Source organism: Phocoena phocoena, chromosome 19, assembly GCF_963924675.1.
Source record: "Phocoena phocoena chromosome 19, mPhoPho1.1, whole genome shotgun sequence".
In the NCBI taxonomy this organism is placed as follows: domain Eukaryota; kingdom Metazoa; phylum Chordata; class Mammalia; order Artiodactyla; family Phocoenidae; genus Phocoena; species Phocoena phocoena.
The window spans coordinates 23,850,403-23,872,899 of record NC_089237.1 but is presented as its reverse complement, the minus strand read 5'-3'; the positions used below and the strand labels follow the sequence as shown (position 1 = coordinate 23,872,899).

Sequence of the window (22,497 nt, the reverse complement as noted above, 5' to 3'; positions counted from 1 at the left end):
TTGCTTCACCTGCCTGTCCTCTCCCCCTCTCCCTGCCGCCAGATTACCAAGTTGAAGCAACAGCTGCAGAGGACAAAGCTTAGCCGCAGTGGGAAAGAGAAGGAGCGGGGCTCCCCCCTCCAAGGGGACCATGCTGTGCGGGGAGCACTGAGGGTACGTCTCTTCCCCAGCCTTCACCCCTCTGTCATCCTCTGTGGTGGGCCCCGTGGGGTGGGCGGGTCCCGTGAGCCCTCCTGCACTGCAGGGCCTGTGGCCACGTGGGTGCCGGGTGAAGTTTTGGTGCAACTTTGGAAAGGGTTTCTTGCTGTGCTGCATGTCTCTGTCCTCCATCCCCACCCCCCGCACAATTGAGGCCGTGATGCAGACTCTAAAAGCACACTCTGGACCCCTCAAAGGTCTGCCTTCTGGAGAAAACCCCACTGAATGGACCTATTGCAATTGGTAACTGTCCCTGAATTCTCCTCTACTCACTTGGTTCTGCTGTGTAGGCATGACTGTTACCCCCTGGTCAGAACTGATAACTGCACGGGGCTTGGTGGGGTTCAGTGATGGCTTCATTTACCTCCTCCTCAGGCGTCCCCTCCCAGCTTCCCCTCAGGGTCCGCAGTCCTGCGACTGAGCCCCTGCCTGCACCGGAGCCTGGAAGGGCTCAACCAAGAGCTGGAGGAGGTGTTTGTGAAAGAGCAGGGTGAGGAGGAGCTGCTGCGGGTGAGTGGGGGCCGCACCCGGATGCACAGATAGGCAGCGTCTTGCTGAGTCTGGACACAGGGAGTTGGGACTCGTGCTGTCTGGGGGCTCACAGGCTGTGCACGTGTCAACAGAGAAACATGCCCAAACCACCCCATGGGAGGAACACAAATTGAGTTTATTAGACTCAGATGGACTTGACCACAAGAACAGCAGAGCCGGGTGGGTGAAGTTGGGGAAGACGTTGGGGCATTGAATGGAAAGAGAAGGAGCCAGGGGTCAGCAGGGAGGAAGGCACCTGGCTGGGAGGAAGGGACTAGGCATCACTCTCAGCCAAAGCACCAGCTCAGTGTTCCTGGCATACTCGTCACTGTCACTGTCAGCGTCACCCAGCTGTGCCTCAGTTCAAGGGGCCCCAGTACTAGAGTCATGCTTCCCTTCCCTCCATCTCTACCTGGTGACATGCGTTCATCCTTCATGCCCAGTTGCCTTTGTGCAGCCTTCTCCCCCGCTCCACTCCCAGGCAGAATTATTTGCTCCCTTTTCTGCAGTCTCAGGCACTTTTTTTTTTTTTTTTTTTTTTTTGCTGTACGCGGGCCGCTCACTCTTGTGGCCTCTCTCGTTGCGGAGCACAGGCTCCAGACACGCAGGCTCAGCGGCCATGGCTCACGGGCCCAGCCACTCCACGGCATATGGGATCTTCCCAGACTGGGGCACGAACCCGTGTCGCCTGCATCGGCAGGCGGACTCTCAACCACTGCGCCACCAGGGAAGCCCTCAGGCACATTTTTATACTGACACAGGACAATTGCGGAATGCCAGTTGGGCAATATTAATATAATTCTAATGGACACACTCCTCAGTTTATGATTTACTTGCTGGTTGATTTTTCATGTGCATATATGTAGGATTTTACACGTGCACACAGACTGGTGATCTGTGGACACAAGTACCATTGAATGTTAAAAGAAATGAGGGGGGTGTATTTAATACATGGAAGTAATCTGCACATTTGTCCTGCAACGGCCTATAGCTGTTACAGTGTCCTGGTGGTTTGCCCCCTCTTGTGCCTCCATGTGTTATTCACCTTTGTGTTCCCAGAGCCTGACACACAGGAGGCCCCTGCCCTCGTGAGGCTTACAGCCTTATGGGGGCAACACCTTGATGAAACCATAAAATAAATATGTAGTCATAAAGTTCTGTCTATGAGGGGAAAGAATGAAGCGCTCTGGGAGAAGCAGGAGGAGGTGTCTCTTAGATTGGGGGCTGTTGGGAAAGTCAGTGACATGAGGAAATGGTGTCCTGCTGTCACTGTGTGTTGTGAGTCGAGGACAAGGACAATGGCAAGGGGATGACCCTAAGGGTTACCGCAGCCCTGCCAGCCTGCAGAGACAGGCCTGACCCCCACTCTTCCTCGGCAGATCCTTGAAATCCCTGATGGGCACCGTGCCCCAGCTCCCCCCCAGAGCGGCAGCTGTGATCATCCCCTCCTCCTCCTGGAGCCTGGAAACCTTGCCAGCTCTCCCTCCATGCCCCTGTCATCCCCCCAGCCTTCTGGCCAGACTAGCCGTGAGGAACACCAGGGTGCGGCCGAGGAGCTGACGTCCATCCCCAGTGACAAAGGTGAGCTGGGGAGGCCCGGGCTGCGGGGCCCACATGGGGTATGGGGTCATCTCATGCCCTTTTCCAACTCTCATCAATTTCTGGCCACGCAGTTTTTACTTACTAACCAACTAGAATATCTTTGGGAGTCATCTGTATTCCATACGTTATAGTGGTCCCTGATATAGATTCTAATTTATAATTTATATGAAGTTTCTGCAGTTACAATTTTATTTAATCCTCACTGTAATCCAAAGAAGCAATCCCTCCCACCCCCGTCTTTTGGCTGAGGTTCAGATGCCGTTGTGGAGAGCCCATGAGCCCGTTCAGGTGTCCACTGGACCCGTTACCAGCAATACATCTCAAGGCGGGTGTGAACGCTGCAAATAAAAGAATGTGGTCTTTTGCCCAAGGTCACACAGTTTGACCCAAATCGAAACCCAAGCTTTCTGACTCCACATCTCCACTTTCTATTCTGCCGTGGCTGCGTCACTGAGAGGACAAGATAAGAGTCCCTCCTCCCCGTCATAATGATCCTGACATTCTAAAGCACTGTTGCCTGCATCACCTAACTTGATCCTCACAGCGACCCCATGAGGTAGGCTGGCCAAAGGCATGACCTAACAATACCGAGGTAAACAGAGCATAGGAAATAAAGAATAAATGTGAGACAAATACAGATAAAGTCAATATTTGTAACCTCGGCAAAGTACATTTGCTGTGTGGAAAGTGAGAGGAATCTTATCCCACAAGTTGGGTTGAGTAAAGATTGCTTGTCTGAGTCAGTACAAGAGCTCTTCCTGGAAGAAGGGATAGATATTCAAGACCATGGAAGGGAAGAAGCTGTGGTATGTTGGCAGGCAGGGCGGTGCAGTCTTGGAAGAAGGCAGAGATAGAGATGTTAGGATTCTTTCAAGTCTGAGACTTGGAGTTCCAGTCGCAGTCTACCTCCGGGGAATATGGAATTGGTATTAGACCCAACTTTTCCCTCAGTTCAACTGTGATTTTTTATCCTGTATAACAAGGTCTGTATTTTTTTTTCCCCCTTACAATTCTGGTTTTCTTTTCTTTTTTTTTTTAATTTTATTTTATTTATCATCATTATTTTATTGGGCCTCTTTTTATGGTATTTAATTTTTTTAATTGGAGTATAATTGCTTTACAATGTTGTGTTAGTTTCTGCTGTACAGCAAAGTGAATCAGCCACACATATACAAGGTTTGTATTCTTGTAAGGCTGCCTCAAAGATGTTTTAAGGTAGAGTGTAGACAAACAACCTGGATTAACATAACCACTGCCACCCACCGTACCATATCTCCCAGTCCCGCCCCTTTACACCAAGGTCTGAGTCTGGGAAAGCGGAGCCCTTCCTTTAGCACCATGGGACTCAGCCTTACTGTGTTTGCAGCTTCCCCTCCAGGCCACCCAGCCTTCCTTGAAGAGGGCAGCCCATCTCCAGTCCTTGCCTTTGCCTCCTCCCCTCGGCCCAATCACAGCTACGTCTTCAAACGGGAACCCCCTGAAGGCTGTGAGAGAGTGCGGGTGTTTGAAGAGGCCACGTGAGTACCTCAGCCGGTCGTGAGTTCCTCAGCCAGTCGGTGGGGGTCAGGATGTGCGAGGGAGGGACAGGGATGCAGGCTGAGCCCTGTGGCATCCCACCTGATAGGCCTCTCTTTAGTCTGACTCCCTATTGTCCTGGAGACATTGTCAGCTGTAGATGATCAGTATTGCAGTCTTTCCATGACCAAACTTGTTGACATTACCTCCTCTGAGCACCTAAGTCTTTGCTTATCATGATCTCCATAGAAACCTGCTCTCTGCCCACATGCCAGCCACAAGCGCAGCAGGAGCTGGAAAGGAAAGAGATCTGAAACCTAAATCCTTTGCTTCTTCTATTTTTTTCCATCCCCGGGGAAGGTGTGAGAATTTGCTAGACCATAATCAGAGAGAGAACATACTAGTAATTCTCTTCAGGCAGAGCTTAGAAGCGCCTCATGCCCACTGGTGTGGCAGGGGGAGCCTAAAAAGCTTTCTGATTGCTTCTGAGTCAAATCTTCACCCTGCAGCTGCAGTGGTTCAAGTGTCATGAACTCACAGACAGAAATTTCCAGTCCTTGCAAGTAAGGACTATGGAATATTCCCAAACCAGACTGGACAATTCAGAAGTCATTCTTAAGTTGATTTCTTCAGTACAGTTCCCTCCCGTTAGCAGAGAGAATCAAGAGCCAGAACTTTCCAAATGTCCCACGGTCCCCCTTAGCAGGAGCTAAGAAGAGAGGTCACCATATTCCCACTGCCACTGTAATATTCATCGGGGCCGATTCACATTGGAAGCTGTGGATTCGATGGCAGTGAGGAAGTTTAGTTATGGTGTGTGAGTGGAGATTTAGCTAGGGCAGGGTGTGGGGCCTTGATGGCTCCATCTGTATCTCAGATAAGGGAGAGGACAACCCATGGTAGTAGCAGGAGGTACTTATATAACCCAGAGTGGGAATTATGGAGAAAACCAGGGGCACTGAGGGTTTGCTCCCATCATCACTGTTGCCTGGCATCTCCCCAAGAACCCTCGATCCTCTGGGGTCGTGTGTGGGGAAGAGGCCAGGTCTCGTAGCTTAAGCAGACTCTGGGCTCTTGTACCCTTCCCCAGTCCACAGTGTAGTTGAGTAATTACAACCTGGAATTGCTTGTGGCAGTTAGGCTGTTGCTCGTCTTTATTCTTTTGTAGGCTCATAAGGACAGAAGAGGTTTAAAGTCATCTCATCCAGCTTCCTGCCCCTATGTTAACCCTTTGAGAGAGGTGGCGATCCATCAGTTACTTTCTTAGATGTCCGGGGATAGAAATTCTCAGCTCATTGGTGTCTCTTTATTGTATGAACTTTCCTACTGGGAAGTTCTTATGTTTAGTGGTTCCTCTGCCACATTTTCCTCTTCCTGGCTGCCCATCGTGTAAGATTCCCAGGGAGGGAATCAAGCCATTCAGGGTCACGCTGGTTGCCCTCACGTCCTTCGAGTGTTACTTGGTCTCCCCTGGGTCACCCTCCTCGTGCATGCATGCACACGCTGAGAGCATTCCCTCTCCTGCCCACCCCCCATCTCTTCCTAAAGTGGGATTCTTTTAAGCCCTTCTCAGTCAGGGGGCACCTTGCTGCTGCGGAGTCCTCTGGGACCCCAGGCTTCCAAACACACCCTGCACACAGGCCTTCGCTTCCCTCTACCTCTCCTCCCATCGCTCACGCTGGGCCAACATCCGTCCTCCTCTGCGTGCCTCGCTCTTCTTCCTGGGTTTGGAATGATTAGAATCCTACAATTAAAATAGTAGTCAATTTGTCAAGCTGTACACTAAGTGCATTCTTCTGTATGTATACATTACACTTCAAGGAAAAATTAGGCGATGGGAAGCATTGGTGCAGAGCTTGACTGTCTTCCCACACTTTTGTCTCCTTGCCCAGAATCCTCATAACCAGCAGCTTCTCAGGGCTCTTCACCCTTGAAGCGTGGCCGGACATTCTTCTTCCTTTTTTATCATAAGGATTCCTTACTCTAGAACTGTCTGGCCTGACCTCTTTTAATCCTTTCATTTCCCCTACATGATCAGAAGGGTAGGAATTACTTTCCATGTTAGAGTGAGGCAGGTTAGGCCAGGAGCACATGGTGAATTAGAACCTAGATCTCCTGAGAAGGTCTAGCTGCTGTCCTTTCCTCCCAGCAAGGGTTTTGAAAATCACACCTTTCAAATCTGCTCAAGAATTAGATTCTTGAGGTGAGTAGATTTCAATGGGTGATACTTTTCCCCGCAGGGGACATCTGGCAATGGTTGTCACAATTTGGAGTGGGGTGCTGCTGGCGTGTGGTGGGTAGGGGCCAGGGATGCTGTTAAACATCCTGTGATGCACACGATAGCCCCACAGCCAAGCATCACCCAGGCCCAAATGCCAGTAGTGCTGAGGACGAGAAACCCTGCTCTAGGCTATAAAAAGTCCAAGTCACTCTGCTTGGATCTCTGCTTTCAGGCAAGTGGTCTGCCCCTAAAACACTGTTCAGTGATGAAATCGCTCAACTTAAAAGATCTCTCGGTCTCCTCTTCTAGAATCACACTGTCAGGAAGTTCTCCTTTCCGTCTAGCTTTAATCCCTCCTGTTTTTAGCTGAAGTACATTTCCTGTTGTTTAGCCATATCTCTAAAACATGGAGAGCTGAGGGGCCTACTGAGCGCTGGTTGTTGCTCAGCAGCCTGTCGTGTTTTGGGTCAAGTCACCAACATGTTTGAACAGAGCCCTAGCTCCCTCGCTCCCCTGACGCTGGGACACCTCTCGCCCCTTCTCACTGGCTGTTCGTGTGCATGCACACATGTATGTCTGTGTTTCTCTCTCCATCCTCCAGGTCCCCAGGTCCTGACCTGGCCTTCCTGACTTCCTGTCCTGACAAGAACAAAGTCCATTTCAACCCAACCGGCTCGGCTTTCTGCCCCGTCAGCTTGATGAAGCCCCTCTTCCCCAGCATGGGCTTCATCTTCCGTAACTGCCCCTCAAGCCCGGGGTCCCCCCTTCCCCCGGCCAGCCCCAGGCCACCGCCTCGGAAGGATCCAGAGGCCCCCAAGGCCTCCTCGCTGCCATTCGAGCCTTGGCAGCGCCCCCCACCGTCAGAAGAGCCCGTGCTTTTCCAGAGCTCCCTGGTGGTCTGAGGGCCCCACCCCCACTTCACCATGGAGACCAGTGCCTTGGTGGCAGGCCCCTCCCGAGCTCCCCTGAGACGGGGGATGAAGGAGCCCTTCCCTCCTGGCCTTTGAGCGCTTTCATTCATTGTGTCAAAGCCCTGGGTCCTCTTCCCGATGGACCCCTGCCCCTTCGAATGTGAGGGGACCTGCCTCCTCCACTAGCAGCTGGGCAGCTCACGAGTCACACCCGTGTTCTTGTCACCTCTCTCACTTGGTGGAAAACACACCCAGAAGGTCTTGGGTCCCCCACCCCTGGGTGTGAGTCCGAAGGACTGTGTATGGGGCCCTTGTCTTTATCATGGAGCAAGCTGGCCATGATTAAAGGAGAGCGGACACCACAGATTTCCTTACCTCTCCTCCCCAGACGCAGACGAGGAGACCCGAATAGATTCCCGATCCTCTCAGTCCCATCACCCTACCTCCCTCTCATTGGAGGAGCTGACCAAAGCAGCCCGAAAGGGCCATAACACTTGACCAATCCAGCTGCTGGCAGAGGGGGAAGCAAGCGTTTTCCTAAGTGGCATTTTCATCTCGCTTTCACCCTAAGATTGTCTTAAGCAGCAGCCCAGCCTGCCCAGCCCCAGGTGGGTAGTAGGGGAGAGGGAGAGCTGGCATTCCTCCGGGTGGCAAGTGGTGACTCTCCACCCTCCACCTGCCCCAGGACTGGGTTGGATTAGAAAAATGCCTATTTTTCTTGTATCGATGTAGAAACTCTATTTTCTCCCAAAGACACTATTTTTGCAGCTGTTTGAAGTTTGTATATTTTCCATACTGCAGAGCTTACACAAAATCGAAGAAGAATGTTAATGTTCAAGTTTTATTATCCTGTGTTTAGAAGTTGTGTTTTTTTGTTTGTTTTTTGCAGATCTTGGTGTTAATAGACCAAATAAATAAGTATTCCCAGCAGCTTGAGGTTCTGTTAAATATTTTTGGGGGGAGGGAGCGGGATGGAGATTGAGGGTATCATATTAATCACTTCATCCTTGTCTTTAAGAGGAGCCTTTACTTAATACATAATGTTGGGGGGATGGATCCAGAGTCTGTGTCCTCAGGACAGCAGGCTTGCATTCTCTACTTGGACATAGAAACAGTAGGGCCAGGGAGAGTCTGTCCAGAATGAAGAGTGTGGTGGAGGTGGGGTGAAGGAGTCAGTGGGGAAGTCATCCTTTCTTGGGTGAGTCTGGAAAAACACCCTAAGGGAGAGTGGATTTTAGCAGGGACATAAGGGTGACCAAGGGGAGACAGTTTGACATTGTGGGTGCTCCTTGCATCAGCAAGGAAAACAAGATGAGGGAATGGCATTCAGATCGAATCTCTGGGCAGTTTTAGGGAACCTTTAGCTCCTTGTGAGTATTCTTTGCACATCAGTGAGTACCCACAACACAGAGGGCGGAAGAAACTGTTCCTCAGCTTTATACTTGCCCCCCCCCACCCCCCACCCCCGTAAGCGCTCTTAGGCTTTCGGGGAAAATGAGAATAACCATCCGAACATTCGGATAGTGCTTTGCAATTTACAAAGCATTTTCACAAAAGACACACTATCCCCACTGTGTGGGTTAAAAGTCGACTACCCCAAAGGCAGTCATAATAACTACAGTTATATCTATCTATCTCATAAAACCTCAAAACAAACTCTTAAGCCAGGCTATCCCAACTACCATGTATTGGCTAGGTAAGCATCGGATACACTGTAAAATGCTTTACATAAAATGTCATTGAAATATCACAAACCATTGATGTGATAAATCCCACTGTACTAATGAGGGAAAGACAAAAAAAAAAATTGATAAACCTTGCCGCCAAAACACAGGTACAAAGCGGGGAAGCTAGGACTGGGAACCAGATCTTTTGAATCCAATGCCTGTGCTTCTAACCACAGTACTCGACCGCTTGGTACATTTCCATTAATTTCTGATGAGGAAACTTGACTCAGAGGTCAAGTGAATTGTTTGAAGTCCCAGCTGGTAAAGAGGCAGAGCTGGGACTGGAACCCCAGCTCCGTGCCCTGGAATCGTCGGCTAATATAGTAAAGTAAACCACTGGGCAAGAGAACAAATGTGTCGGGGTCCCCCTCCCCAACTTATATAAAGGACACGGGGGGTTGCAGACAGACCCTATTTTCTACTTCTTACCCCTCCCCTGAAAGATGTTTGGCCTACCCCCAAAGTCTTAGTGAGTCAGGCCCGGAGGGATGGGTGTGGTGCTGCCCCGAGTTTCCTTCCTTTGCGTGAGGCTGTGCCAAAGGAGCAGGCTGCTAGAAGGGGAGAAGTCTCTACCCAAAGAGCAACCCAGAGTCCAGTGATTACGGTGGGGCTTGAGGCCGGTAGTGGCAAGCCTTGGGGTCAGTCCGGCCCTAGTTCTTGGCGTCTGCACGTGGAGGTCCAACACTGGGATGAGGGAGGGGCTCCAACAAGGAGCTCATCAATGCAGGAGGGTTTGCTCCCTTGTTGGTGAGTTGTAAGACCCTGAAGAAAATCCACTTCGGCAAGCTTCCATTTCCACCTTGAGGATGTGAGGAAATAAGATTAGAGTTGAGAAAGAGTAATGACTAATAAATACCTCAAACTTGCACAGCACACTTTACAGTTTATAAAACCGTTTCACAGCCTCAGCTCCTTTGATCCTCAGAACAGTCAAGAGGCGACAAGGTGGCTATTATTAGTAATAATATAGACTAGGAAAACTGTAGCTCGGAATTTAGGTGACATGCGTAGGTTACCCTGCCTTTAAGTGACAGAGCTGAAACAAAAGCTCTGCCGCCCTTGGGAGCCTAGCGATGTGCCCTAGGAGGAGGACGGCTCCCCAAAAGCCAGACCTTGAGCAACGAACGCTCTTCTTGTAGAGGGGTTAGAGTCAGGGACGCTGGGCAGCGGCTAGGGGGCGCTAAGGCTGCATTGCGATTTCCGGGCGTTAGGACCCAGCAGAAGCCTGACAGCCGACCGGGAAAAAGACTCTCGGATTTGCCGGGCCGGCGCACTCCTCCTTCCCGCCCACCTGTCTGCCTTTGGACAGCGCAGCCAATTGGTCACCTCCACATCCTTATACGTCATCATTCCACGTCCCCCTATCTCCTAGGCCATCCCGTCGAGCTCCAGGTCTCAGTTGTCCTCGGAGTTGCCTGGTCGGAAAGTCTCGAGGGTAAGGCGTCACCCTCGGGACAGCGGGCTCCCCTGGCCACCAGGGACGAGATCAAGGCCCCAGGGTGGGTGCCCTTTCCTTGGAAGCGGGTTCAGGGTTCTGAAGAGTTTTCCCTCGGCGGTCCTGAGCTGGCAGTTCTGGCGGTGGCTGCTGAGGCCCTGCTCAACGGCGGTCACATGCAGCTCCTATGAGGCCCCTGTCGCCGGTCGGCGATGTCCGGCTGGACTTGTCGCCGCCGCCGCTGCCGGCTGTGAGCGGGTCTCCGGTCGGGTCGTCCGGGCGTCTCATGGCCGCTAGCAGCTCCCTGGTGCCCGACCGGCTGCGCCTGCCGCTCTGCTTCCTCGGCGTCTTTGTCTGCTATTTCTACTATGGGATCCTGCAGGAAAAGATGTGAGCGGATCCCCCGGGTCGGAACGCAGACCTCCGCCCCCCTAACCAGTCCGCCTTGTCTCCCCAGCCTGTGGTCAGGTTCGCGGTCCTCCCGCCCCTGGCCCCACTGTTCCCTTTTGCACCCCCACGCCGCCCCGCCCTCCCGGCATCCTGACCGCCTTTGCCGCTGAAACCTCCCTAGGTTTCTAAAACGCGAAAGTTGGTCTCTGGATTCTCGGGAGCTGGTTATTTTTCTTCCCTTGGTTGCTCTTTTTTCCTGTTGGTTCTAAGGAGCTAGGTTTCACAGGCTTAGGTTTCCATGACCTGTGCCGGCCCCTTTTGGGAACTCCCAGATGCTTGCAGGTAGGGGATTCCTTTGCCCTCGGCCCTGCTGCTATAGCCCAAATCCCTTCTTCTGCCCGGGATACCTCGTTTCACCAACTAATTTTTCACGTTTCCTCTTGCTCCATCCTGTACGGATATTTTTTTCCTTCGGCTACAGGATCAGCAGCCTGGAATGTCTAGTTTTTAGATCCCATAAAATCAGCTTCTGATGTCAATGAGCCCGGTGACCTTACCAAACTCTCCCTACGTCTAGAGAGGCTAGAAAACTTCAAAAGTGTTCAGTGGCTCTGGATTAGTAGATGGCACTGAGCGAAGTATACTAATTCCTCCCCTCTTTCTCATGCATTTCATTCTTAGAACAAGAGGAAAGTATGGGGAGGGAGCCAAGCAGGAGACGTTCACTTTTGCCTTAACTTTGGTCTTCATCCAATGCGTGATCAATGCCGTGTTTGCCAAGATCTGTGAGTACTTAGACAGTAATCTGTTGTGTGTCCCCTCCCCTTTGTATCCTAGGCATTAGGTCTAAGTCTCAGCACCCTCAGCCCCTTTAGTGCTTGCAACAGCCTCTCTGTTCGATTGAGAAAACTAGTGGCTTTGGAAAAGGGTGAAACCCCATTTCCTTAGATTAAATCAACTTGTCAGTCAGAAATGTGCAGGGAATGGGTCTTCTGTGTTCCAGATCCCCATGAGAATACTTAAAGCTTTTTCCTTTGTCCTTTTGATTTTCCTTTATGTGTCAGCTTCAAGCATGTTTTGAGCATTCTCTCTTTGTTCCCTGGGGGCTAGCAGCAGGGATAACTAGTTCCTTGAACTGAATGGACACCCTAACCCCACCCCTGCCCTCCATGAGGTCTTGTGTTAGGGTTAGGTGGGATTGGAGAGTTGGAGAATCTTCGGGGATTTCCCAGTTTAAGAGGACAGAAATAGTTTGTGCTTCTCATCTTATTTGACAGGCAAATTCCTTTCATGTGGCTTTGACTTTTGCTCAGTGGTCCATCCTAGGCCCACCAGCTTTCTCTTGTATGTTTCTTTTGTCTTCTCCCAGGGATCCAGTTTTTTGACACTGCCAGGGTGGATCGTACTCGGAGCTGGCTCTACGCTGCCTGTTCTGTCTCCTATCTGGGTGCCATGGTCTCCAGCAACTCGGCACTACAGTTTGTCAGCTACCCAACTCAGGTGAAGCCTTCGGGTGGGATGAGGGTTGGCTCAGAAGTTGCTTGAAAAGAGGATGAAAGATGCTTCCCTCTGGCCTGTGACTTAAATAAAAAGAGAGTGTGTTTGGGAAGTTAAGAGTGTGAAGAACCATAGATCAGAGGTTTAGTGGTGGTGGGCTGGCCGTGGTAGGGCTGCTTTCCGAGGCTGCAGTCTCTGGTGCAGGCCCCACACTTAACTCATCTTATTGTAGCACCTAGTGCAGTACCTGGCACACCAAAGACGCTCAGAAATTATTTTTGCTGAATTTAATTTCAGGTCCTTGGTAAATCGTGCAAGCCCATCCCAGGTAAGCAGAAGAAGATGGTCGCCATCTTCCTTCCTCACTCTTCCTGCAGTGAGCTTGATCCTCCTCTGCTAGAGCTCTATGCCTCTGGGCTTTGTCGTCTCACCAAAGCTATCTCTCGGGTTCCCTCCATCCCTTCCCCCTGCCCATCCTTTATCACTTCCTGTGGTGTTGGGTGTTCATTAGCTGGTAATCCTCACTGAGAGCCAGAGGCTGACCTAACCTGCTTCACATAGTCAATCATTTTGGTGTCCCACGTGTTTACGTTGTCCTTAGACACCCTAAATCCCATCTGATCATCAGTTTCCTTTTCCTCAACCTGTCACTCTTCCCTGCTGCCCCTCCCCTGCCCTGTTCCTTCCTAGAACTTTCACCTTTGTTCTCTACCTCTTCCCTTCCTTATACTCTTTGCTCAACCTTGTTGCTCAGTCTTCTCTGTCTAGGTGCCAGCGTTGCACCCTCCTTTTGTCCTCTGTCGGCTTTCCTTCTCGGACATTCTTTTTTTCCCGTGAGTCTTTGTCTCCTAGAAGGAGAGTGTTGGGCTCATCAATGCCTATGGGTGCCTGAATTTTCCACTCTGTTTCTTCCCTGTAGTCATGCTCCTTGGAGTGACCCTTTTGAAGAAGAAGTATCCAATGGCCAAGTACCTGTGTGTGTTGCTAATTGTGGCTGGAGTGGCCCTTTTCATGTACAAACCCAAGAAAGTAGTCGGGATAGAAGAACACACAGTTGGCTATGGAGAGCTGCTCCTGGTATGCAATCCTGTTGGGAAAGGAAGCCTTTTCCAGTAATCTTAACAAAGGAGTATCCCCACCTGTGCAGGCAGAAGGCCAGTTATATGTTTTGAGGGAGGTTGTGATGTTTCTTGCCCCACATTTCTGGTCTTTGTCTCTGGCTGCAAAGCCCTTGGCTCTGCTAAGGCCATAGTGGGGAGCCTAAAATATTTCACTATGGGTCAGCTCTCCTTCTGGGGAAGGGATGACTCTGAGGCCTGTGTCTAAATGCTGGTGTGAGGTTCCAGAGACCTGAGAACAAAGAGGAAAGGAGTAGTGTGTCTCTCACTGTGGCTTTCCAAGGAACGTGGAAGCCAGGGTTAAAAATAATACTATAGGGGGGCTTCCCTGGTGGCGCAGTGGTTGAGAGTCCGCCTGCCGATGCAGGGGACACGGGTTCGTGCCCCGGTCCGGGAAGATCCCACATGCCGCGGAGCGGCTGGGCCCGTGAGCCACAGCCACTGAGCCTGCGCGTCCGGAGCCTGTGCTCCGCAACGGGAGAGGCCACAACAGTGAGAGGCCCACAGACCACAAAAAAAAAAAAAATAATAATAATACTATAGGGCTTCCCTGGTGGCGCAGTGGTTGAGAATCTGCCTGCCAATGCAGGAGACACGGGTTCGAGCCCTGGTCTGGGAAGATCCCACATACTGCGGAGCAACTAAGCCCGTCACAAACTACTGAGGCTGCGCTCTAGAGTCTGTGAGCCACAACTACTGAAGCCCGTACGCCTAGAGCCCGTGCTCCACAACAAGAGAAGCCACCGCAATGAGAAGCCCGCACACTGCAACAAAGAGCAGTGCCTGCTCACCGCAACTAGAGAAAGCCCGTGCGCAGCAACAAAGACCCAATGCAGCCAAAAATAAATAAATAAATAAATTAATTAATTAAAAAAATACTATAGTAGCTATTACTTTACTAGGTGTTAGGCACTGTTCCAAGTGTTCTACATGTAAACTAGTTAATTTTTACAACAATAACCTCATAACTTAGATAGCATTATCTCCATTTTACAGGTGAAGAAACTGAGGCAAAGAAAAGTTAAATCACTTGCCCGTGGTCACGTGGCTGTTAATTGGCAGAGTTAGTGACTTACATTGCCCCGGATTCTAATCCAGGCAGTGTGACCACAGAATCCAGTCTCTGGAGCCCTATACTCCAAGTCAGGAGGCTAACATGCTGGGACTAGACTTCCTCTCTCCAGCTTTAGTGGAAGAATGAGTGTGGCTCACCATGAGCCGTTCTAGGCCCCCGCACGCCAGACTTCACGGCATTGTGTTGGGAAGCGGTAGGCTTCCTGCCGTGCTCCGATCACATTACATCCATGTGGCTCAGATCGCCTGTCGTTCTGAGTGCCTGAGGGGAGGAGGGAGCTCACGTGGTCTCTCCCATCCTCCCCCTGTGGGCAAATGGCAGCATTTTGGTCTGAGGACTCTGTCTTAAGGCAGCGGCTTTTCTGAGGGGTCTCAGAAAGGTGAGAGTTCTGTGTCCTGCGTCAGGGAGGGTCCCGGTGGCCTTCTCGCTGCAGGCTGTACTCTTTCTTTCCCAGCTCTTGTCTCTCACCCTGGATGGACTGACCGGCGTTTCCCAGGACCACATGCGGGCTCACTACCAAACAGGCTCCAACGACATGATGTTGAACATCAACCTCTGGTCGACGTTGCTGCTGGGAGCTGGTAAGGAGCAGTTCTGCTATTCTTTCTACGTATCAGCAGAGGGCAGACTGCCCTCATCCATATAATCTCTAGCTCTGGTGCCAGTTGCCAACTTTGCCCATCAGTTCTCAGATGCCTTTATGTGCAAGCCCCTGAGAAGCCTTGGAGAAACCTTCACCAGTTGGCTCTGCTTGCTACTTGTTACTGGCACAATCGGGTAGACCTGTGCCAGGTATCATGGGAGGACACACAGTAGTAAAATGCTGGGGTGCCCTGGGAACTCGCCCTCTTCTGAGGGAGATGAGACATTGGTATGTGGTGAATACTGAACATTGTTCAAACATGGATGTATTTGCTTTTAAATCAGTGCCTCCTAACTTTTTTCAAATCTGGGCGCACACAGGGAGTATTTTTCATACAACACACTAGGGTTAACAGAGGAGGCTACTGATGGCTGGAATCGACCAGTGCTTGGGGCTGCCTTGAGCTAGGGATGTGTGGATCGGTATCTTCACAGCATCTGAGGTTTGCTGCTTTCAATCACTTTGGCAGGAGTAACTCATTAACTTCCAAGTATTTCCCAGAAGAGTCTTTAGTTAGTTTCTCTTATCAGAAAAATAGGAGATGCCTGATGGGACAATACAAACTCACTCCATATGTTTTTCCATGCCCTCCTTCAGAGTGCTTTAGCAGGCCTCTGCAGGGGTGTGAATATGGGCACACAAGATGCACCGTTCATCTTTTGACGTTTCTTCCTAGGAATCCTGTTCACTGGGGAGCTCTGGGAGTTCTTGAGCTTTGCCGAAAGATACCCTACCATCATCTATAACATCCTGCTCTTTGGCCTGACTAGTGCCCTGGGCCAGGTGAGTGCCTTGATGGAGGATGGCTTGGCTTCCCCAAAAGAGACTGGCCAGGCTACGAGAAGAGGGGTGGCAAGATTAGCCGTGATGTCCTGTTACAGACTTTAGACCTCTTGGCAGATAGATAGCCAAGAGCCAGCCTGACCTAGTCTTTCCCTGTCTTCCTCTAGAGCTTCATCTTCATGACAGTGGTGTATTTTGGTCCCCTGACCTGCTCCATCATCACCACAACTCGAAAGTTCTTCACTATTTTGGCCTCTGTGATCCTCTTTGCCAACCCCATCAGCCCCATGCAGTGGGTGGGCACTGTGCTTGTGTTCTTGGGTAAGTTCCGTCCAGAGCGGGCAGCTCTGGACCACACAAAGGGACAGTGACAGAGCGTTATTCTTTTTCCTTAATATTTATTTGTATATTTGTGAAATTTGTTAGGTTACTTTAGAGAAAATTTTTTAAAAGAGAAAAGGAAGCCTTACCTCTACTCTAGCTTTCCTAAGGAACATTTCATTTGAGTGATTTCTTTCCAGTAATTCTGCTTTCCCCAGGTACTGAGCAGGGTAAAATTATTATACTTATTCCCTACTCATTTATGCTGCTGTGGGTAAGCTGAGAGACCTAGCTTAGAAGTTTGATGCTTAAATTTCTTTCAGTCTTGCTGTATTATTATTTTTTGGCCGCACCACACGCAATGTGCGGGATCTTAGTTCCCCAAGCCGGGATCGAACCCGCGCCCCCTGCGGTGGAAGCGTGGAGTCTTAACCTCTGCACCGCCAGGGAAGTCCCTGCTATATTTCAAATATCCACGTAATTACCAGTATCTTGGTGATTTTTTTTCATTTGATACCAATCTCTTTTCTCTGAGGAGCTTTTATAAAACCAATGTTTGAAAACTAGTTTTATTTAAAGCTCCAATTTTGGAGAACCAAGGCTCACCCCCACCCCCCCACCCCCAAATCATTTGTAGGCTTCATTTCTCCCCATAACCGCCACCCCCCCCCCCCCCCCGTGTTCTCTCTCTATATAGGTCTTGGTCTCGATGCCAAGTTTGGGAAAGGAGCCAAGAAGACATCCCACTAAGAAGAGAGAGACTACCTCCACTCCAAGAATATTTTAAGTTATTTTCTCGAACAGTGACATCTTTTGGGAAAATGGACACAATAGAGATAAAGGACTAGGTCTCAGTCTGGCTATTTTGTTATTTTTTTTTAAGGAAGCAAAATCACATACTCTAAAAACAGCATTTGGATTTTAACAAGACAGAGTGGCTGTTTCTGTTTTTGATGGCCAGGAGCACAGCCTCGCACAAGTAAAGAAAGAAAGAGAGAGGAAAGAGGCAGAGCTTGGTGCTCATGGCCCAGGCTGCTCCCTCGTGGGTGTGGTTAACCTGGCTGGGTGGCCAGTTCCCCCAAGAGCTGCTGTGCTTGTGGCTTCTGTTCCCACAGGCCAAGGTCTAAATATCAGGACAGGTAACTGTCAGAGCCAGAGGATGTAAAAATCACTTTCTCTCTTAAAGCTCTGGTGGGCAAATATTTCTTAAAAAACTACAGATATATTCTCCCCTTGAGAAACTTCTCTCAAGGTTGAGATAAAATGAGCCCAGAGCCTCAGAGTCTGCTGTGCGTTCACATTGCCCCAGTGCCTCCCCTTCAGCCAAAGCTCAACCAAGCCCAGAGCGGAGACCCAGCGTGTATGTCGTGAACAGCTTTGGAAGGTCTGATTCCCTTTCTCCACCTCCGCGTCTGTTCTTGGTCCTCTCGGTCCCCTCCTGGGAAGGCTGGATTAATCCTTCCTATTCCCCTGCCCCCTTCAGCTGCTAAAACACTGCAGTCCTCCACCATCCTGGCTGTGCCCTGGTGTCCCCATGCCAGCTCCTGCCTGTTGAAAGGGATGCTGGTGGAAGGCACGGTGGCTGAGTCCTGGCACAGAGCCGCCGTTGTCGAATTTTCTGTGTGGCAGTGGGAGGGGAAGGCGGAGCATGGAGCAGAGCCACCTGCCCAGTGCTGCCTTCAGAGTTGGAAGTCGAAATCCTCCGTGGACCAAACTTTACACATGAAAGTGCATTTCCACCAGCTGCAACTTTCGCTCCATCTGTTCAGCAGCCCCAGCCCCTTGGCTCTCCAGATGGGAGCCCAGCCTCCTTCCTGCGCGGCTGCCTTCCCACCCCCCGCCCAGCCTTTCAAGACCTGCCTCACTTGTACTCGTCTCACTCTCCAGGGGCCCGAGTTCACTGCAGCTCTGCCCCCAAAGGCCCCCTCTCATCTTGAACTCCTCCTTGAGAGAAGAGGTTTTAAATACAACTGGCTGAACTTCCTTCTTTTCTCCACCCCTTTGTTTTCTCTGTTTCTCATCCTGAAAGTTGCACCAATTAGCTCCTTCCCTACTGGACTGAGAGTTCCAAACTGTCTTCTGTGGATCGGTTAGGTGGTGAGACCGCGTTACCAGGGCCAGGGGCCTATAAGCAGTCCTCACCTGGGCCTGTTGTTTTAACCAGAGACATGTTCCCAGCTATCGGGCCAGTCCCCTCCACCTCTACCCCCTGCCATCCCCAACCAGGGGTCTCAGGCGTGCCTCATACCAGTCACCAAGAGCAAGAAGGATTTCCAACAGCTCAGCCTGGCTCTCACCTGATACTAGAGCAAGCCTGTCCTAGGTGAGCCAGGAGCCCAGGTCTGGTATATTCATTCAGTCCTGTGTCTATTCATCTAACCCTTCCTTCGGTGTGACATGTCCTGTGAACATGCTGTGAGTTCAAAGTTGAGTAGGACCAGTACTTACCCTCTAGGGTGTTCACAGTCTAATAGGGAGACGGGTAGAAAAATCATTGCATCTCAGAAATGCAGAGCTAACAACGAAGGAAGGTGTCTGGGCAGGGTGAGGCTTGAGCTGGAGAGAGCATGTAAAGATGAAAGGAAGTGGAAAGGCAGCTTTGGCTCTACCGCCAAGTGGGAAATGGGGTTTTAAACTGCCTGGCTTCTCCCTGTGCTCCTGCTTCAACTCAGTTCAAGTGAGAGCACGGGAGCAGGTGAGTGGCTCTACAGGGAGGCGTCATTTCAGCTCAATTGCAAGATATTTTAAAATGTTGTGTGAGCTGCCAGCTCGTTCGGGGTGGCGTACTCACCTACAGGATCACAGGAACTGAGAGTGCCAAGTCAGACTCGGCGTTGGTAACACTCTGCTAGGTTATAATGGTACCGATAAACGTGAAATACCAGGCAAGTTCAAACAGAAGTACTGTTGATCACTAACCCCGGGCAGCCTGATGTCTCAGGTTTCTAAGCATCCTAGGACTTCCATCTGCAGTTAATTCTCAGCTATGTGTATCAGGGAGGGCGCCAGGACACACATTTCCCCAAGCACTGTGTTTTTCTTTTGGGGTGTACTGTACTTAATGTCTATTTTGGTCAAACTATCTGGCTTACTTCCTAGGGTGTTTGTGCTCAGGTTCATGGTAGAGTGGTTTTTCCATTTCCTGTACACCTCTTAGCCTAGGGCAAGGGGAGCGATGCGCAAATGTGATTTGGGGTAAAACCATAGGGAAAGCTATTTTGCAATTAATCATTACAAGGAAGAAAAATTATATGTTGTTGTTCAAGGGACTTAAAGGGACAGGAATTAAACACTCACTGTGTATAATCTCTAAAGTGAGCTCTTTAGGATCGGGTGGTGTGTCTTCTCACAGCCCTGTAACACCCCTGTGAAGAGGACTGAGCAGGAACCTGCACCTTTTATAAATGGAAGAACAAGTTAGGGGAGGGGGCAACTTGCAGCAGGCCCCTGGATGTGTCCCAGAGAGATTAACTAGAACTCAAGGTTCCCCGAGTTCTAGTTGCATCTTGGACCTATGCCCTTGGAGGGGGAGAAGCCAACCTCCTCAGGAGGCCCATTGCCTCTGCCGTCTGGTCCCACTTGTCGGTGGAACAGTTTGCACACTTTCTGAGTGGTGCCGGTCACTCTCCCCAGATGTCCTGGCAGAGAAAGTGTCCTGGGTCTCTGCGGGATCATTCAGCCCTTCCCACTGAAAACACACCAGCTGTCTTTAGGAACAGCAATCTCATATTTATTGAGCTCCTTCTTTCCCAAAGCTCTTTTAGTTCATGGCATTTTATCCTTACAACACTCCTGGGGAGAGCTTAGGCCAAAAACAAGTCTCCCCGTATTCGGAACAGGGAGCCCAAAGTCCACCAAAGTGCATCGGCCGAAGGTCACACGACTCCGTGGCAGGGCAGGGCCCAGAGTGAGCCTCCACTTGGCACATGTCAGGCACTGGTTTCCGGCTGTTCGGATTTCCTGATCCAGCAGAATTTTCAAATAATTTGGGGGGCTGATATAAGTATGCAGGCTTTTTATATTTTCAAGTAAGGACTTAAAAAAATAATCTAATATCACTATGGCTTACAAAAGGACACTTTAAGTCCACAAATTTTAGGAAAGACTATCCACCTCGGCATAAAGAATCCTTCTTCCAAAGAAATGATAGTTGGAAATCATACCACTATATAGGTAATAAGAAAAATTGATTAATTGCAGAAAATGTTCAACATAAAATGTCATCCTATGGTAATACATTGTAGGCATACCACTATGATTGCTGGCTTGAAACACCTTGGTCCATTTGGGGCTTGTATTCCATGATTCAGTCTACTGAAGCTGAATGTCGCATATGCTGACAAAGATGGAAGCAGCAGGCGATGAGGTTTTACATCATTTAGAACATTCTGAGAGAGTCTAAACCAGCATCTGCCTGACCTTCTGCCTTCCCTCTGCAGGGTCAAGAGGAGAGCAGGCTCTAAGGGCCGCGGGAGGGAGACAAGACGCGGCACCTCCGCTCCAAGGTCTGCTCCCAGGATGTTCAGGCCGAGGCTTTTCATCACCCAGCTCAGAGCACCCAGAATTTATCCTGGAAGAACTTCCGCCTACTGCTGAAAGCTAATTTCTGACAGTCCTCAGGCTGGGAACCAGGGTGCGCTACCTGCCGTGGCAAGAAGGCTGGAAAGGAGAACAAAGAGGGTCTTGGAACGGGGAGCGATTTCATCCCGTGCCTTCCACTCGGTTGAGGCTCAAGTCTACAAGGGCTGGTGGGTTTTCTGTCCAAATATGCCCGACTCCTTGTTATTTCTGGGAGGGGTGGAAGAGGGAAGAGGTTCAAGGCATTCTCCAAGGGGCGGGGGACAGGATATTTCTTCCTGCCCACTTCTGTGTCTTGTCATGTTGTGTGGGTGGCCAGAGCTAGCAGAGGCATCACGTTTTAGCTTAGGGGCTGACTAGACACCGTTTCCTCCTACTCAGGACCCCGGAACTGCCACGTTCAGACCATAGCCCCAGAGGGAACGTCACTCTTACACGAAGGCTGGGAACTCCCTGAAATTTTAATGTACAAATGTGTGTGTAACACAGGTGCTCACACATATGTCAAGCTAGTAGGTTGGTTTTGCTGTAAAAAGGGTCCGCAGCTCTCTTTAGATTCTCTTAGGGGTCCACTGTAATCATGGGCTCATTTAATGAAAACTGATTTCCCAAATAGAGTTATTGTGTAACTGGGCAACACTATAAAATATGAGAAAGTATCATCTCCAGCTCTGTTTAGATGGAGGAGTGAGATTGAGTTTGCAGAGAAACCCAAGGAGGGTAACGCATCCGATTTCATTTCTAGTTTTCTCCTGGCCCCTCCAACACACTTTATCTAAGGTTGTCAGGTTCAGCAAATAAAGATACAAGATGCCCAGCTAAATCTGAGTTTCAGATAAACAGCACATACTTGTTGAGTATAAGTATGTCCCATGCAATATTTGAGACAGATTTATACCAAACAATTGTGTCTTATCTGAAATTCAGATTTATCTGGCAACAGTCTGTGGCATTAGTCATTGTCACCCGTTCCCATGGGCCCCTCTTCATCTAGGAAAGGAGGGTGCTCTCAGATGCATCACCGCTTGCAATTCCGTGCCCGGGGCTTCCAGGTACTTTTGTTCGGGGCCAAAACATTTTGTAATTTCCCTCTTGGCCGGGGGGAGATGCAAGCCCAGACCTAGTCAGCAGGGGGCACCATTTTCTTAAAATAGGTCCCCAGTGGCATTTCAAGGGCCTCAGAAAGGGGAATATTGAGTTGAAGTTTCTATTTGCTGCTTCCGTCTTCCCTCTGTAGCTTCCCATTTGTCCCCACCCCACCACCCTGCCAGAGTCCTCCGTGTGAAACAAGACTCTGATCCTGTCACTTCACTCCTTAAATCACTTCCAAGATTCCGTGGTTACCTTCCTAATACACTCTAAAAAGCCCTTCCGGGTCCCACGGGAGTCTTTTCCCGGCTTCAACTCCTGCTGTTTCCACCGTACCTCATCCCACCCTCCTCACACTTCCGGAACCCCACCCCCACCTCCATTCGCCACCAACTATTTGCCCCTTCCCACTCTACTATTCACTGTCACGCCTTTGCACCCACAGTTCCCTCTGCTTGGAATTCCCTTTTCCACCTGACGCTTCTAGCAGCTCCTTTCATTCAACACATTTCACAAGTGTGCATTGAGATCAGCCCTGTACCAGGCACTCTGCTGTGGGCTGGAGATGCTGGGAGGAGGGAACCGACTGGAGCCTTTCCCTTATGCATCTGACGATGGGGGCAGGGGAGAAACAGTATACAAGTCGTCAGATCAACAAAGTCCTTGGACTTAGTTCAAGGGGTAACTGGTCTGACTCCCTCGAGCAGAGCTGATGGTTCCCTCCTTTGGGTCTCCTGATGGCTTTTCATTCTAAGGTCCCACGTTCTAACACGTGCACGATGGTGGCAGTGAACGCGGATGAACGAAACGAACCAGTTTAACTCAACAGGGAAGTGGGTGAGGTGGGGGGTGGGTATGTGACC

At 50.3% G+C, this 22,497-nt stretch overlaps 2 protein-coding genes across 3 annotated transcripts in view; both read left to right on the top strand.

Moving 5' to 3' along the window:
- FAM117A (family with sequence similarity 117 member A) overlaps window positions 1-7,908 on the top strand; it is a 42,220-nt gene extending 34,312 nt beyond the window's left edge. The window contains exons 4-8 of the mRNA XM_065897522.1: window positions 43-153; window positions 574-708; window positions 2,109-2,310; window positions 3,698-3,848; window positions 6,669-7,908. Coding sequence (XP_065753594.1) covers window positions 43-153; window positions 574-708; window positions 2,109-2,310; window positions 3,698-3,848; window positions 6,669-6,969 — 900 coding nt within the window. The 3' untranslated portion in view covers window positions 6,970-7,908. The remainder of the gene's footprint in view (window positions 1-42; window positions 154-573; window positions 709-2,108; window positions 2,311-3,697; window positions 3,849-6,668) is intronic.
- A 2,165-nt stretch (window positions 7,909-10,073) lies between these two features.
- On the top strand, window positions 10,074-16,897 carry SLC35B1 (solute carrier family 35 member B1). Of its 2 annotated transcripts, XM_065896973.1 has the most exons (9): window positions 10,074-10,530; window positions 11,212-11,315; window positions 11,900-12,030; window positions 12,325-12,355; window positions 12,947-13,104; window positions 14,675-14,801; window positions 15,540-15,646; window positions 15,814-15,967; window positions 16,665-16,897. In XM_065896973.1, exons 1-9 carry the CDS (start codon window positions 10,328-10,330, stop codon window positions 16,715-16,717), a joined length of 1,068 nt encoding a protein of 355 aa, XP_065753045.1. In that variant the 5' UTR covers window positions 10,074-10,327; the 3' UTR covers window positions 16,718-16,897. The 2 variants fall into 2 exon arrangements, with proteins under 2 accessions (XP_065753045.1, XP_065753046.1); XM_065896974.1 differs by lacking the exon at window positions 10,074-10,530 and having other exon boundaries at window positions 11,284-11,315; window positions 11,925-12,030; window positions 16,665-16,717.
- Window positions 16,898-22,497: the final 5,600 nt, after the last annotated feature.

What these genes read in the sequence shown, in the direction of transcription:
- SLC35B1 (XM_065896973.1), top strand. Translation starts at nt 10,328, where the DNA reads ATGAGGCCCCTGTCGCCGGTCGGCGATGTCCGGCTGGACTTGTCGCCG. An exon ending in ATCGTGCAAGCCCATCCCAG is followed by an intron (nt 12,356 to 12,946) that starts GTAAGCAGAAGA and finishes TCTTCCCTGTAG; the next exon opens with TCATGCTCCTTGGAGTGACC. An exon ending in CACTGTGCTTGTGTTCTTGG is followed by an intron (nt 15,968 to 16,664) that starts GTAAGTTCCGTC and finishes CTCTCTATATAG; the next exon opens with GTCTTGGTCTCGATGCCAAG.